Consider the following 15,789-nt stretch of genomic DNA (forward strand, 5'->3'; position numbering starts at 1 on the left):
TTGTTAACTGTATTGACTAACACTTCACTGCATTCACACGGTCTTTCTTATTGAATATGTTACACAACAATATAAAAAATCTTCCTGTTGAGTGTGTGGACCTGATGAACAGCAGTGGTCCAGTGATGAACCTCAAGGCACTTGTCGTTCAGCAGTTTTTACAATTACAATACACACTGGTTTATTATGCGTGGCCTGTCAGTTCTTCCGTTTTACAGCTGTTAAGAAAACTGTCAAACCACAACGACGAGCGGGACAGAAAGATCAGAGGAGCAGGCCCACGGAGGAGTGGTTCTGCCAGATTAAATTGTCTGATTTCCTTAGACCATTTCCTGTAGAAGCTGTATCTACGCACACAATCAGTTTTCTGAAGGTGTATTATTGGTAGATGGGTGTTGTCTGTTTTACTACTCAGCCGTTCCTCAATGAACAGAAATAATGGACACTATGAAACAAAACATGGTTTGGTCTCATTTGGTGTAATCTCACAGAAATCAATCAACTTTATTACAAACTGCTTTAACCACAAATGCTTTGAAGCAGTGGTCTTCTCAAAATGTTACAGATGAACATCACTGAGGAAAATGACTGTGAAGTAAAAGTCCTGTCTGCATTTAAAGTACATGCAAATATATACGGTGGTGTGAAAAAGTGTTGGCCCCCTCTTGATTTCTTAGTGTTTTGCACGTTTGTCACACTTTAATGTTGCAGATCAACAAACAAATTTAAATATTAGTCAAAGATAACAACAAGTAAACACAACATGTAGTTTTTAAATGAAGGTTTTTATTATTAAGGGAAAACAAAATTCAAAACTACATGGCCCTGTGTGAAAAAGTGTTCAACTCCACTGTAAGTCACTAAAAAATAATTTCACTGTGCACGTACAGGACCCCGTAGGTGTGAGTGTTTGTGACACCATTTGTTTGAGTGAGGAGAGGTCCCTGTACCCAACAGTGTCTCTGCCCATTAATAAAGCACAGACAGGTTCATTTATCAGGCGTTGCTGATATCAGTCCTGTATTTCTTCTCAGTGGGACACATACGTTTTGTCATGCCTTTCAGTTCATAAGTAATTAGTTCATAGGTAATGAGGCAGCTAAAAAGTATTTTGGTATTGTTCTAGAAATTAGTCAGAGTGAGAGTGGTGTATTTTAGTGGAGCTTTGTTAATATAATTAGTTGCAGAGTGAGCGCTCTTCCCACTCTCTGTTCAATAACATATCTTGACGTATTTTCGCCATCGGTGCACTAAACTAGTTTCGACGGTAAAGCGAAGTAGTTCATGCAAAAAAAAGCACATTCAGCATGGGAATGTGCTTTTTACGTTTGTGCCTCGGAAAACCTTTGTCTTTGTAAGTATGCATATGTTTATTGTCATTAGAAGTATGTTGCTTACCTGTTGCATGTGGTAGGTTGCGTGTGCGTGTTATTGTAATTAGCTTAATTTACGTCAAGCTAGCGTGTGCGAGTGTAACATGCGAAATGAGTAATGATGTGTATTATTGTTAATTTATTTTCTTTCTGTTTTATTTCAGTTACAAAAATATAATGTAAAGATAGGATAACGTGTATTTAAGAGCAATGTACCGCTCCATACACAACTCCAGTAAAGACGAGAAGAGCAAGCCTTGTTTGGAGTCTCCTACTTTTTGTTAGCTGGCTGTCTAGATACACCAAGTCACGTGTTGTGAGGACAGCACACGTTTGTTTTTAAAGTAACAGATTACTTATTTACTGTGTGGCTGACTTTTTATATCCCTACCAATTAGTGAGGAACTGGTTTGTGAGAACTGTGGTTCAGTATCTGGTACAAATACATGTCAGGAATGTCTCAAACTACAGTATGTGCTTTTCGGCCTTTGTTTTTCCACATTGTCATCTGTGTCAAATTGTATTTGCAAAAATCTGCAATACCAGTGCAGTGTGCAGCAGTGAAGCAGTAGCTCCACTGTGTGACCAGTAAGGGTATGAAAACCCAAACGTTTAGACCTCTGGCTAAAGATTAGTGCATGTAACACTGATAAAAGGAGCAGCAGCTGTATGGTATGAAGCCAGACAGGAGCCATATGTCACTTTAAAGACTAAAGTGTAAATGAAAAGAAAGACTTTGAAACACTTCTTTAAAATGATTTAAAACGTTTTTAGATTCAGATTGTTTTTTTTCAGGTCTTGTGGGAATTTTATGATTCACAGTTTTCTACATAATATATTTAAGTGCTCAGGGTAGACACAATGAACAATTTGTAGAACTTTCTTTACATCAAAAACAGCTAAAGACCAATCAATAATCTCTCATGGTTCAGTTTGACAATCACAGTTTTCACTTCTCTCTTATTTCTAAGAATTGCATTTAGTTATTATAGTTAGTAGTTATAAAAATCCAATATTGGGAGGTACACACCAGTGAAACTAAATTTTTTTAAAAGGTCAGTTAATCTGCAGCTGGTCAGTTAATGACTGACTTTAACAAACCACGGCTGGAGGATTTTGTTGCGTCAGACTTCGTGAACGCACCAAAGAATTACTATGCAACGAGTGACAGAGATAAAACATGCAAACAGACAGTGACCTGCACAGACTGAGCTGATCTGAACTGCTGCTGTGAACCTGCAGAAATGTCCTCGTGTGAATTTGAGTCTCTGGAGAAATGCCTCGAGTCGCACCTGCCGGAGGCCGAGCTGACAGAGGTGAAACACATTTTATTCGGAAAGGAAACAAAGTGAGTTAACCAGGGGTGTAGAGCTTCACCCACACACTTTTTATGCTTACTTTCTTCTTACCATTTCTGCTTATTTAGCTTCATTTGCTCTGGGTAAATGATTATTCTGCTGAGTGAACTTTGGTCACAAAGTCAGAGCTGCAGTGTCTGTGTCTGTAGAGCTGTACGTCTCTCATCTGTCCAAAGACACTGATGTTATTATTGCTGCAAATGTTCCAGCACAGAGGCAGAAACTGGAGAGTATCAGTTCAAACTTCTCCATTTATTCAAAATGCACTGAAGAAGAAGGAAAGCTTCTTTGTTTCAGAATGGTTGCTGATTAAGGTTCTGTTACCTAGAGAGGTTAGACTAAGGTTTTTCTCCTTCTCATACTGTATTGAGTTAAAACCAAGGCCTGAAAGACAATGACAGAAGCAGAATTGATCATCGATAGGAGGTAGTTTTACACCTTGTCCGCTACAGGAAGTTGGACCTCCCGTCGTGCGCTCTGGAAGCTGCCTCCGAGCGTGACTTTGAGCTGAAGGGCTACAGGTTCGAAGCTGTCCAAGAACAACTGAGGCAGCCCAGGAGGATCCGAGTGGGGCTCATCCAGCACCGCATTGTTCTGCCAACTGACGCCCCTATTCTGGACCAGGTCAGTGGTTGTGGTGCAGTGATGGCGGCATAGACACAGATGTGATTCAGTGAGACACTGATACAGTGGGAGTGACTGGTGTAAAGTGTCTGGATGTCTCCTCCACAGATCAATGCCATGCACACCCGTGTTGGTGAAATAGTCGAGGTAGCAGCCATGTGCGGTGTTAACGTTGTTTGCTTTCAGGAGACCTGGAGTGAGTCACAACTACAACTGAACAACCATTTGTTGTATTGTAAATCTGATTTTGATGCCAGTAAAGGAGGAATCTATTTTGTTTCCAGCCATGCCTTTTGCTTTCTGCACCCGTGAGAAAGAACCATGGACAGAATTTGCAGAGTCTGCTGAAGAAGGAAACACCACACGCTTCTGCCAGGAGGTGAGAGTACACAGGTCTGGCACGGTGCACTGACATGGTTCAACTGCAGAACACACGTCTACCAACAGTGTCATTCTCTCATTAGCTGGCCAAAAAATACAACATGGTAGTTGTTTCCCCTATTCTGGAGCGAGAGGAGCTGCACGGCACTCTGTGGAACACGGCAGTGGTGATCTCCAACTCTGGAAATGTGCTGGGAAAGAGCAGGAAGACCCACATTCCCAGGATTGGAGACTTTAATGAGGTTAGAGGGGAGATCTCCTTTAAACTACATGATCTACAGCACAATGTAAACAATCAGCTATGTCAGCTGTGTTCACTGTTTACGCTTTCTTTACCCTCTAGTCTACATATTACATGGAGGGCAACACTGGCCACACGGTGTTCCAGACACAGTTTGGGAAGATAGCTGTGAACATCTGCTACGGGCGCCATCACCCTCTCAACTGGTTCATGTACAGTATGAATGGAGCTGAGATCATCTTCAACCCATCAGCCACTGTTGGAGCTCTCAGGTAAACAACTAGATGCAGGTAATATATAAAATATGAACCCACACCCTTGGATGTCCCATCTGCAAACCACCTGTTCACTGTGTAGGAATATGGACCTGTGAGCCAGACTAACTGAACAGCACTGTTGTGGTGTTATCTATCTCAACAATGATGTTGTCTGTTCTCTACAGCGAGCCCATGTGGCCTATAGAGGCCAGGAATGCAGCAATAGCTAACCACTGCTTCACCTGTGCAATCAACCGTGTTGGAACGGTAAGTCAGCTGCACTCACACATCTGAACTATAAATGGCAGCGTGTGAAAATGGGCAATGTTTATTTATTTTTGATTGTAAGAAGTATGTTGATGGTGATTTTTAAATTGATCAAATAGGATGTGATTGACACAACTCTGGTGTCCTCCGTGGTACGTACGCTGCTGAACCACCACTGGACCAGAGAGTGTGACTTTATGTGCATTCTTGTATTTCACACAGGAACATTTCAAAAGCGAATTCACATCAGGTGATGGAAAAAAAGGTAAGAAACGAACAATATTTCCAAGAACGGAAAATGTTTGCTTGATTTTCATTCAACCTGTATGACTGTGTTGTTGGTTTTTTTTTTTTCAAAATGATGTTTGTACAGTTTCACAGTTTCATCGTTTCAAATAATATTTATATATTAAACTGCCCAGTGTTTAGATACAAGCTTATATGTTTTAAGAATTTAAAAGTTAAATATACTGTTTTCTCTAGTGTCATCTCAGGATTTCATCATCATTTGATCTGCTAATTAGGTAATTGTCAGGTGAATAAATGTGAGTTTTTAAAACCCTACGGTGCAGTGAAGTGATTTGATGGCATGATGATATAAGATAGAAAACGAACGTGACTCCGCAGGATGAAGGGCATGAATGGAAGCATTATTTCTATAATTCAGAGAGAGTACAGTACTAACTGCTTTCCTTTTTTGCAGCCCACCATGACTTTGGACACTTCTATGGTTCCAGTTATGTGGCTGCTCCTGATGGCAGTCGCACCCCGGGGCTCTCTAGAACCCGTGACGGACTGCTGGTGGTAGAAATGGATCTCAACCTGAACAGGCAAATAAGTGACAAGTGGAGTTTTAAGGTAAATTCAACTGGGAACTGCTGCTGCAGTCTCTCGGTTTGTGACACTTTAGTCTACTTTGAAAAGAAAAAACTAAACCTAAAGAATGATGTCACACCGACCTGTTTCCTGTGTCCTCCGTCTGCAGATGACTGGGCGATACGCTGAGTATGCAGAGGAGCTGACCAAGGCTGTCAGACATGACTTCAAACCCAACATAATGAAGGAGTAGAAAGTGTTCCACATATGCAGCATACTGGACATGTACATCCTAATCTGCTTCAGTATAAAACTAACAACACTCTGTTCTTTGTCTTATTTGGCATTTTGTTGTGTGTCATTGTGACATTATTCAAACTCATAAAACTCAAATCCGAACCATCCTTATGTAGGTTCAGCTGATGAAATTTCATTTCATCAACCTGGCCTCAAAGCATCACCATCTAAATGTACAGCAGCATAAATACAGGGACGTCAACATGACTTACAGTAAGCCACTAGTAGTAGTGCAGTAGTCTCCCTTTAAAGTCAAACCTGCAGCAGTGCACCCCGCCTCAGGTAGTCTGGATAAAATAAGTGAAGTATGATTCTTTTTCCTGCATGAACAGATGTAATAATGTTATTTTTGATTTTGTTTAAGTTAAGTTTAATCCCCATGGGAAAATTTATTTGAGTCACCAGTTCAGGGTTTAGTGTCTTGTCCAACCTGTGGTTCATGGATGATTGTTCAACCAAGTGTGCAGCAGCTGCTATTATACATTACAAACTATTTTATGCTCTCATTTTATATACAATATGAAAATCCTTAGGAAACAGCCCTGTTCACTTACTAAGGGCAGGACCCAGCCTCATTATATATTAACGACCAAACAAAAAGACAAAGACAGATTCTGTGTTCAAATCCTTTATTCACAACAGATACTAAATGCAACTCTATGTTTAATAAAAAATAAAGTTTACAGTTTGTTTTTTCCCAAAAGCGCAACAGGGAAGAATTCACTTTTCATAGTCAGAAAATCTATTTCATGGTAAAATCCTTTAAATAACATATAATCATGTCTGATATGAAAATGTAGTGCAAAATGTTATACACAACATCAAAATTATAAAATAAAACTTAGTGACAATCAGGAAATTACCAAATCTTTCTCTCTCTATTTTCAACAGAAAACATGATTGAGTCAAAATGGCGCCTTTTGTTCTGCCAAATGATCAACAACACAACAATCTGTGGTTTTTTCTATCCATCTACTACCATCTACCATGTTCTTCTGAAGGCAGACTGAGCTCCACACACCCTGTGGAGTATTGCATTGAACTAGTTCAGTAATTTAATATGTATGTCACACTTGAGGGTGTTAATTACCTGAGACTCTCAACTTAACACCATTACTTCCTGTATTCCCTGTTAATAGAATAATCTGAAGAAAAAGTGACCAAGATGTGAGTTTAGAAGGCAGGTGGAGGTGAGGCCTGGGGTTACACTAGAGCTGCACATTAACACTGAACAGAACAATTAATATACAAAACGTTGTCAGCATCAGCAGCCCTGAATCATGTGCACAATATATCCTGACAATTCCTATTCTAGGTCATAATTCCCAAATTTTATCCATTGCAGTCTTACAAGTCTAAAATCCACAGCTCACACACAGTTCAACAGATCCAACCTAGGAGTAGCCGCAGTCATTAAAATTCAACAAAGACACAAAGTTCATTTTAACTATCTTATGTTGAAAATGGAAATAATAAAATAAACAATTCTGTTTAGACCGATGAACGTTTCAGCTGTCAATCCTACACAGGTCAAGTAGTATCAGCTGTACAAGAGGGAAGAAGAGCAGTGGTTCCACAGCAAGTGTTTGTCATGTGAGCAGTCGGGCTTATTAGCACTGTAGAGGACAGCCCAGAGGTTCTGCAACAGCTGACATTAGTCCAGGATGGGAAACTTGTAGCATCATGATGCCACTATAATAATGAACTGAGGAAGAGAGATTCCCAAATCATCACCCCCATCATCACCGTCCATCAACTGTCTTTATAGATAAACAGGATATCCTCATCTGTCCCATAGCTTCGCCGAGCCTCCTCGAAGTTAGTGACGCTTGTGCAGCACACCCCTATTTAAAAATCAAACAAACAAACAAACAAACAAACAAAAACAAAAAAACACAGACACACACTGAGTAACTGAAAACCATTAATTTCATACAACTAAAGAAGGGCTGTATCTAACTATTATTTACATTATAAATTAATTTATTGGTCGTTTCTTAGACTATATGTTGACTGATTAATATATAAAATATCTAGAAACTGTAGCACAAAACTTTAACTTCTTTTATTCAGAAACAATTATACCACATGCTACTTCAGTTTACTCACTGTCAGAATATGCAGGGTTGTTGTAGAAAATACTTTCGGTGGTCCTGTTGAAGCCACACACTACCACAAAGTGTCCCTGGTACTCTGGCTTCCGGCAGAAACACTTCTGACCCACAGGCAGGAAGCAGCAGTATTTTACAGGTGAGGAGCACAGTTCACATGTCAGGACGACAGCATTTACCAGCACTATGGCAACGTGGCCCTGCTCCAGATGAGACTGGATTTCCTCCACTGTCACAGAGCTGTACAAAGATAGCCAGGTGTTAGGTATACATTGTTGAAGGCAAAACTATGTGGCTCATTCAGCTAAATAATAGATGACAGAAAACTCACCATTTTCTTACCACCACACCTTTGCTCTCAGCCTTAAGGAAGAGCTCATTTACTCTGTCTTCTTCGGTATCAAAATGCTTCTTGTAAAAGGACTGCAAACCATACCAGACGAACAAAGACGTTATCACTCTCAGATCTAGAATAAATCCAGTCCGGTTGAGACAATATTGATATGTTAGGCTACACACAGTACCTGATTCCTAAAGCCCTTATCAACTCCCAGAGTCTGTGTGCAAAAGCAGTGTCTGATTCCTAGATGGCACATGAGGTAGGCCAGGTCAACAGTCCACACGCTCTCCGTCAGCTTCAGCTCCCAGCATGCCCTCTGAAACTCCTCATCACTGACTGGGTGCAGGTACCTGTTGCATTGGACAACACTGTAAGTCCCTGTAGTTAACCCTGTGTAACCATGTTACACTACACAACATGCGAGACAGTCTCCTTTAATGTTTATTTAGGTGTAACAGGTCATGGCTGTGCACTTACTTGAGGACCATCCTGCAGCAGGCTAACCCACAGTCCCAGTGGTACAGCTGGCGAATGACGGGTACGTGCAGCAGGACGGCATCATCTGAGAAAACGCGCATGCTATTATTACTCTTTAAACACTCCTAAAACATTTTGTAAAGGACAAACCGACACCGCCCAAAAACACTGCGTTGGGTTAATGTTACCCAGGTTAGCTCAATCTGCATCTAGTAGTTAACCTAATGTGTTGGCACCGGTGTGATCGTGTCACTCACCTGTCATTCTGTTGTCTTCTTTCTCAGAATAGCGCTCAACCAGCTAACTCTAGACAAGCTGCTCAGTCTAGTTTATACCATTTAAGCCGAGGTTGTTTCCTCATCGATGCTAACTAGACAAACCAGTTTCCCAGCTGCAGGTCGAGCTAACGGTGTTGACTTGTCTGTTGGCTGCTTCACTGCTGACACAGCGAGACTAGCTCTTCAGCGCACCTCACTGCTAAACACTGGTTACTTCACTAAACAAATAAGGCAAAAAAAGTGTTATCTTCTAAAGCGCTCCTTTTCCTCACACCTCTGTTGTTTGCTAACTAGCGTTAGCTCACTAACAAGCTGTCTGTTCGTTTTCTTCTTCTTCTGGGGTTTTACGGCAGCTGACTTCCTTTATGTCTCATCACTGCCGCCTGTCGGTTTTACACAAACGTTGACGTTTGACTATCCACCATTGATCCTTCACTTCTCATTAAATCTACTTTCTTCTGAATTGAATGTAGCAGTTTTGTTGCACTACTCCAATCTTATGCTTTTCCACTCTGAATATACCAAACTAATGATGATTTCTATTGCTGCTTTTTTTACTGATAAACTGGAGGTTTATGGATGTAGTGAGAGAGGACATGGAGTTAAATGGAGGCAGAGGATTCGCTGTGACCCCTGAATGGGAAAAGAAGAAGATTTCTTATGTTTTACTACTTTATTTACCAGGGTTTGCAGGGATGTCTAAGTGTGATGATTTCCCTCTGGTTAGCTATTAATGAATTGGTGAACAATATTTCCTATAATAATTATTTAAGCTAATCCTGATGGTTGCTGGCTATACCTCTTTAATGCAGACATGGAGTCACTAGTTAGTATTTTTTTTGTTCAACTAATTCAACCAGTTCCATCCAGGTAGGTCTCACAAGCTTCCCACATCTATGTGTATGCTTGCTATTGTTTATCATAATGGAACATAGGGTGGGACTTGAACACTTCCCTGAGGTGTTCCATTTTACACAATATGCTTATTTGATATTTCTGATCCTTTTGACTTGGATAGTTCTTACACTTAGGAAGTCCAAAATGCAACTGAGCATTTTGCCTCAGACTCCATTTGTATGTAATTTACTCATCAATCTATCTTTATAGCATGCCATGCACATTTTCCATATCAGGAAAACATTGCAGCTACTGTATCTTCATTCACTTGTGCTTCCCTTATCTTATCCTCTTGACACAGCATAGGATCCATTGTGCCCCATTGTGCTAAACTCCATACTACTGCTGTCACAGTCTGTCTCCATGCCTGCCATCCTGACAGTTTGTAAGGGACTGGGCACAGATACTGTTAAGGTTTAAGGTTTTGCTGTCACAGAGAAACACAAAGACCTGACCTGACTTGATAGATGTAGATTTATTTCATAGTCAATCTTTACATGCACACACTTAATCTATCTTACTGAAGAACTAGAATGATGGTAAAGACTATTTCTGGAGCAGGTTGAGATGACTGCAGAAAAATATCTCCATGTTGAAGTGACACGTTACTGAGTACCATAGGTGGTTTCCATTGACACCTGTAACATAACACAACATAAAACAATAAAAAGTGTATTATCTGTGGAGTAATGAGTGACAAACACAAAGTAATATGTTACTCAATAATACTGAAATGATGGTAAATGTGAAACTGAAACTTTAGTTGCTTACTGATTCAGTGTCGTCATCGTTCAAATGTGTGATTTTATTTTTTTTGTAAAGATCTTTTTTACTCGAGCATGTCAACAGAATCCAGTCACACACTTTGGGAGCCTGAAGGAAAACACATATCACAGTCACATCTGGGTGCTATCATCTTTTCCAAATAAGTGCTTTCAATCATATTGTCAGACTTAATGTCTACTCACCAATCCAAGAATTGTTAACGCTGCACCTAAATTAATAATAGTTGGTACAATTCCAAATTTACCTCCCTGTAAGATAAAAGTAAGAACTTAAACTAGTATCAGTGCAAAGTGAGCACACACACTTTGAGGAAGCCATTGAAATTACAAGAGATTACAAGACTGATCTAAGCCTCACAGTGCCAAACACAATGATGTCGAATCGGATCCCGTATGCTTTGATCAAGGTTCTGCTTTCCTGTCCATCTGGAGTCTGGTAGTATTTGGCAAACCTAAAGGAAACATTAGTTATATCAGTGTTTTCACATGGAGCCATTCATAACTAACTGTGACTGTGTCAATCATTGTACCTGAAGTTGTATCCAGGAGCCACATTGTTGACAGGGTTTTTGCTGTCCAGCCTACGGAAGCTGTACTTGGGGAAACATCTGTGTGCCCCCCAGTCCAGATCACAGCTCCAGTCAATGAAAATACCCAGGATGCCACCCTTCATAAACATGCACAAAGTTGAATCATTTGAACATGATGTAACTGTGTATAACTGCAGACAGACTAATATGACACTTTAATCACTTGTAAAAAATAGAAGAGAAAGCTTGTTATATTTAATTTTAGATGTACTTTCACAGCCATGTCTTGAAAGTCCTCTCCAGCCTCCGAAGCAATGTTTTTGAGGCGGAATATGGGGCAGTAGGGGTCTGTAGAACGATTGAATTCACACTTCTTCAGGTATGAAGAGTTAATATGTGGCAGTATGCTTCTTCTGAAAGTGGAAGGAAGACACACACACGTGATGTAATATCACCTGTGCTGCACTGATAAGTAACCTCTGCCTCCTGGATTTCTGTTGTCCTCAAATACAGTAGACTGACCTGTTAACTTTGAACTTTGGGTATGTTATGCTGTTTTTAATCAGCACAGTGAAGTCTGCTGCTGCATTCAGGAGTGCAGGTCTGTACGGCAGAAAATCAGCATTGTGAAATTTCAGAGTGAAATGTTTCAGAGTGTATTTCAACTTGTAAAGAGGAACTTTAACACAGAGTAAAATGTTGTTCAGTGTTGGAGTTATTTGACAGAGTTGATCACACCAGAGTTAGCTCAAATCCTATAGATATGTAACTATACAGTTTCAAGAAAAAGTATATGAACCTTTTGGAATTGTAATAGTTTTCTTTATTAATTTGTCATAAAACATGATCAGATCTTCATCTAAGTCAAGATTATTGAGAAATATAATGTTCCCAAAGTAATAACACAAAAAAATTCAGATTTTATTACTATTGTCACAGTGCAAGTGGAAAAAGTATGTGAACCCTTTACATAATAAAAAAGGTAATCGGAGTCAGGTTTTAGCATAAGTTAAGAAATTTAGTTTGAAGGTGTCGCCTAGAGCTACTTTGACTGACAAAAACTACACTAACTTTTCGAATTTGCTTGGCACAAGACAAATATGCTTATATGAGCCATGCCTCACCAAGAAGAGGGTGGTTGGGGGCCAACTGGTTATTAATTCCAAGGCTTCACATAGTTTTTCCACTATCACTATCGGGTGTCTATGGTTGTTCTCAATAAAGACCTGAATGAAGCAATGAAAGATCTGAACATTTTTATGTTATCATTTTAGTCATAATATATTTGCTTATATACTATAAGGTAGTTCTATCTCATTCTAACTCTTAGAAAATGGTTGAATTAAGACTGGTAACTTTGCTACATACATGTTTGCAGTGCATTTTTACAATATACTACTTGTAAATACTATAATACTCCATGTATTCTTACTTAGGCAGCTTGGTATGTTCCTCAAGTGGACACCATGAGAGTACTTCACAGGTCTGGACAGTTGCAGAGTAGTTCACACACAGCCCTGTTTGTATACCTGGGTGTTAAAACAAACAATAGCTGTTGGTTGAACAGTATTACACAACTTTACACGACTTCTTTTAATACTTAAAGCTGAAGTCCTACCACTGCCTCGAGGATCATTGTGTCCCTCGAAGCAGTTATGATTATCCACGCAAGTTGTTGATGGACTTGGAAGCTGCAGGAGAAATGTAACCTGTCAGAACATTAATCAGCATCTGAATCTAATCTAATCATCAGGATTACTGCACCAGTTACAGTCCACGTGATTGTGATCTATTGACCACTAGGCCACCTGGGTAACTTTTGTGATAAGCTTGACATGCTGCTTTTCCATGTCTCTGCAGATGGGGGGGACTTGTTCATCCACCTGGACAGATCTCAGGCTGATGACATCCTGGCACTTCTGAACACGTTTGACCTGAGATTGGTCACTACTGCCCACATCCCACAGCACTGGCAACCAACTGGACCTCATTCTGACCTTGAACTGCACCACGGAAAACACCTTAATCGCTCCTCTACATGTATCAGATCACATCATTCAGCTCACTGTCTGTCTCTCCAGACTTTCACAAAATCCCACCCCACTTGTACCTTTCAGCTGGAATCTCAGGACTCTCAATCCTGAGCAGTTCCTTCCCTGATCTCTGCTACCCTATGCCCAAACACAGATCCTCTCTACCCTTGACACAGACACAGTCTCTGACAGATTCAAACTTAGCAACACCACTGACACTGGGAAGGTGTTCTCAACTTTCAAAACACTCCCTACCCCCTCTACCTCCTTCCTCTTTCTGCTTGGATGAGAGAGAGGCATCTTCAACTCAATCCTTCAAGACAGAAGTTCTAGTCTTCCAAGTCAAACCTTTAATAAAACACAATATTAGCATCAACATTGGGGCTTCAATGACTCTTCCCACTAATTCTGCCAGAAATCTGAGGTTGTCATTAGTGGCTACCTGACCTTTACTAACCACATCTTGTCTGTCTCAAGGGCATGCATATTTGATCTTTTCAGCATCAGAAAGATCAGACCCTACCTTTCTGAGTATGCAACCCAAGTCATTGTGCAACCTTTGGTCATATCTCGTCTCGACTACTGCAATGCTCTGCAGACAGGGCTACCAGCACGCACCATCAAACTATTCCAGATGGTCCAAAATGCTGCAGCACGTCTTAGTTTTTAGTTTTGAAGCCAAAAAGGACACGTTACACCACTGTTCAAAGCTCTGACCCTTACTTGCACAGTGGTCAACTCATAAGCACATGCCTACCTGAACTCCCTCATCCAGGTCTTCAATTCCTCCTGCCCACTGAGCTCTGCCAACAACTAAATATAAATGTAAAGGTAATGTAAAGGGCATGTATGTGAAGGTTGGCTGTATCTGAAAAGTTATCTGCCTGAGTCTAACAGATAGCAGGAAAATTACATGTGCATTTCGTTAACAATGGCTTTGTCCCTATCAGTACGCAATGCAAAACTATGCAAATAGCAAATGCCCTAGAATTCGTAAAGCTAAATGGATCACAGCGATAATAAATATTTTTAATTATAGCCGAGTTATGACCACTTGACGTATTAACATACCTGCAATCATTTATCAAACCTCAACACTAATAGTTCACAGCCATGATAGTACTCAGTTATTTAGCAGAACTTTTAACAAATTCTAAAATTACTATACTGACATGCTGACATAGTGATGCTTATGCCATGTTAGCATGTTAGCCTTTTCCAAATAGCACAGCAGAGGCTGAAGTCATTAGTTTGCAGGCGTTTGATTATAACCCAAATTAGGAAAAGTAAGTTGATTACTCTAAATGGAAAGTCAGTGGATTACAAAAGTTAAGATACGTTCTGCACATAAGTTTCTGAAACTACAACAAATAGTTGTCAAGCCTTTCACTCAAAACCAAAAATGTCAACTTTCAGTGGTGAAAGACAAAAGTTAAGCCTTTTTATCTGGGCACATTTTCTCTTTCTGTTTTCTATTTTTTGTTTTGTACTATTGGATGGACACAAGCAAATCAAGATGTGCTATAGAAACCAGTTAATGACATTTTTAAAAAAAAAACTGAAATATTAACACAACGATAGACACTCTAGTCAATGATGAAGATAATATTTTTCCCAAAAACCTGAATTATAAATTCACCTAAACTCTACTGTCAAGTTGTGAATCATTATTTAGCCACAATTATATTAAGATTATTAAAAGTATGTTGTAGGAATGTACAGAGACAGTGCCTCACCTCAGGACACCGTGACTGAGTTTGTTTCGGAGTCATAATCACATTTGTCAACACATAGAAAGAGTTTTCACCCTGTTAGACAGAAGAGCAACACAAAGATCACAAATGCAGTGAAAGAGTCAATGAGCTGTAAACAGCTGTAAAACTAACTGTGTAGATCAACAATTGTCATGTTTAAAGACCTGAGGGGGGATCACATAATCAGCCACGTCCCATAAACGGGGCTCCATGTAAGATGTGTTGGTGTAGGCAAAACCTTTGACTTTGGTGGTTACACTGCTGATGACAGAGTCTCGCTCCTGGTAAGCCTTTCGCACCACACACACATATCTGCAGAATCACAGCAGTATTACTGTAATTTAACAGTGACATCATAACAAATAACAAAGCAGCACATTACAACATCATGTTATCACTACTTTAGCTGTAGATCCACATTTAATCAAAGTATGTTAAGTATTTCTTTCACTACTTACCCCACCACATACAGCAACACCACGAACTGGACCAGTCTGAACATACATCCTATCTTTGTGCTTTGAATAACCAGTGTTTTTGGTGTTTCATAATCATACGTACAACACAAGCAGCCAAACCTTGCAGACTTGCTCATAGCTGCAGCAAACACCGGAGACAGACAGTGTAATAATGATGCATGGATGTAGCTTCTCTTTATCACATCATTGTATTCAAATCACATTGCCTACAAGGACACGTAATCGTGTGGTGTACTATAGACACAAAGTATCTTTGAGCAAACCCTACATTTATATTATAACACATAAATTATTCAAATTAATAACCTAAATTGTGTTAATAGATGAATTTATCACCTGTTATAAATGCGGCTGTGCCTCAAGTGTACAGCAGAACATTGCTGAACGAGTAGCAATGTGGTAAATATGACATGAGAAGCATGGGTTGAACTTACAGATACACAGTTAGCTAAATAAAGAAGGCAACCAAAGTCCAATCAAAATCAAACAAG

The 15,789-nt window shown here is 39.8% G+C and overlaps 3 protein-coding genes across 4 annotated transcripts; 1 reads left to right on the top strand and 2 right to left on the bottom strand.

Moving 5' to 3' along the window:
* The first annotated feature begins 1,250 nt into the window (after nucleotides 1-1,250).
* Nucleotides 1,251-5,644, top strand: upb1 (ureidopropionase, beta). 2 transcript variants are annotated; one of them, XM_026343327.1, is made up of 11 exons: nucleotides 1,251-1,354; nucleotides 2,616-2,721; nucleotides 3,184-3,355; nucleotides 3,464-3,551; nucleotides 3,640-3,734; nucleotides 3,820-3,978; nucleotides 4,080-4,249; nucleotides 4,420-4,501; nucleotides 4,724-4,766; nucleotides 5,205-5,359; nucleotides 5,487-5,644. In XM_026343327.1, exons 2-11 carry the CDS (start codon nucleotides 2,618-2,620, stop codon nucleotides 5,568-5,570), a joined length of 1,152 nt encoding a protein of 383 aa, XP_026199112.1. In that variant the 5' UTR covers nucleotides 1,251-1,354; nucleotides 2,616-2,617; the 3' UTR covers nucleotides 5,571-5,644. The 2 variants fall into 2 exon arrangements, with proteins under 2 accessions (XP_026199112.1, XP_026199113.1); XM_026343328.1 differs by lacking the exon at nucleotides 1,251-1,354 and having other exon boundaries at nucleotides 1,704-2,721.
* Nucleotides 5,645-6,226: 582 nt separating this feature from the next.
* gucd1 (guanylyl cyclase domain containing 1) lies at nucleotides 6,227-9,152 on the bottom strand. Its single transcript, XM_026343329.1, has 6 exons — nucleotides 8,800-9,152; nucleotides 8,543-8,627; nucleotides 8,250-8,415; nucleotides 8,057-8,148; nucleotides 7,724-7,965; nucleotides 6,227-7,458 (listed from the first exon to the last, which is right to left on the bottom strand). The coding sequence occupies exons 1-6, from the start codon at nucleotides 8,804-8,806 to the stop codon at nucleotides 7,367-7,369; spliced, it is 684 nt and encodes a 227-aa protein (XP_026199114.1). The 5' UTR covers nucleotides 8,807-9,152; the 3' UTR covers nucleotides 6,227-7,366.
* Nucleotides 9,153-10,262: 1,110 nt separating this feature from the next.
* On the bottom strand, nucleotides 10,263-15,430 carry LOC113150144 (P2X purinoceptor 4-like). Its single transcript, XM_026342531.1, has 12 exons — nucleotides 15,278-15,430; nucleotides 14,984-15,131; nucleotides 14,802-14,873; nucleotides 12,651-12,723; nucleotides 12,465-12,561; nucleotides 11,555-11,635; nucleotides 11,304-11,445; nucleotides 11,033-11,169; nucleotides 10,861-10,954; nucleotides 10,686-10,751; nucleotides 10,489-10,590; nucleotides 10,263-10,355 (listed from the first exon to the last, which is right to left on the bottom strand). Exons 1-12 carry the CDS (start codon nucleotides 15,412-15,414, stop codon nucleotides 10,323-10,325), a joined length of 1,182 nt encoding a protein of 393 aa, XP_026198316.1. The 5' UTR covers nucleotides 15,415-15,430; the 3' UTR covers nucleotides 10,263-10,322.
* Nucleotides 15,431-15,789: the final 359 nt, after the last annotated feature.

This window comes from Anabas testudineus, chromosome 9 (genome assembly GCF_900324465.2).
Source record: "Anabas testudineus chromosome 9, fAnaTes1.2, whole genome shotgun sequence".
Lineage (NCBI taxonomy): Eukaryota > Metazoa > Chordata > Actinopteri > Anabantiformes > Anabantidae > Anabas > Anabas testudineus.

Coding starts and splice junctions, on each gene's coding strand:
- upb1 (XM_026343327.1), top strand. CDS start 2,618: ATGTCCTCGTGTGAATTTGAGTCTCTGGAGAAATGCCTCGAGTCGCAC. Junction 3,552..3,639: donor TTGCTTTCAGGAGACCTGGA/GTGAGTCACAAC, acceptor TTTTGTTTCCAG/CCATGCCTTTTGCTTTCTGC. Junction 4,502..4,723: donor CAATCAACCGTGTTGGAACG/GTAAGTCAGCTG, acceptor TATTTCACACAG/GAACATTTCAAAAGCGAATT.
- gucd1 (XM_026343329.1), bottom strand. Junction 8,149..8,249: donor ATAAGGGCTTTAGGAATCAG/GTACTGTGTGTA, acceptor TATGGTTTGCAG/TCCTTTTACAAGAAGCATTT. Junction 7,459..7,723: donor CAACCCTGCATATTCTGACA/GTGAGTAAACTG, acceptor ATTTTTAAATAG/GGGTGTGCTGCACAAGCGTC.
- LOC113150144 (XM_026342531.1), bottom strand. CDS start 15,414: ATGAGCAAGTCTGCAAGGTTTGGCTGCTTGTGTTGTACGTATGATTAT. Junction 15,132..15,277: donor GTGTTGCTGTATGTGGTGGG/GTAAGTAGTGAA, acceptor GTGATTCTGCAG/ATATGTGTGTGTGGTGCGAA. Junction 11,170..11,303: donor TTCAAGACATGGCTGTGAAA/GTACATCTAAAA, acceptor ATGTTTATGAAG/GGTGGCATCCTGGGTATTTT.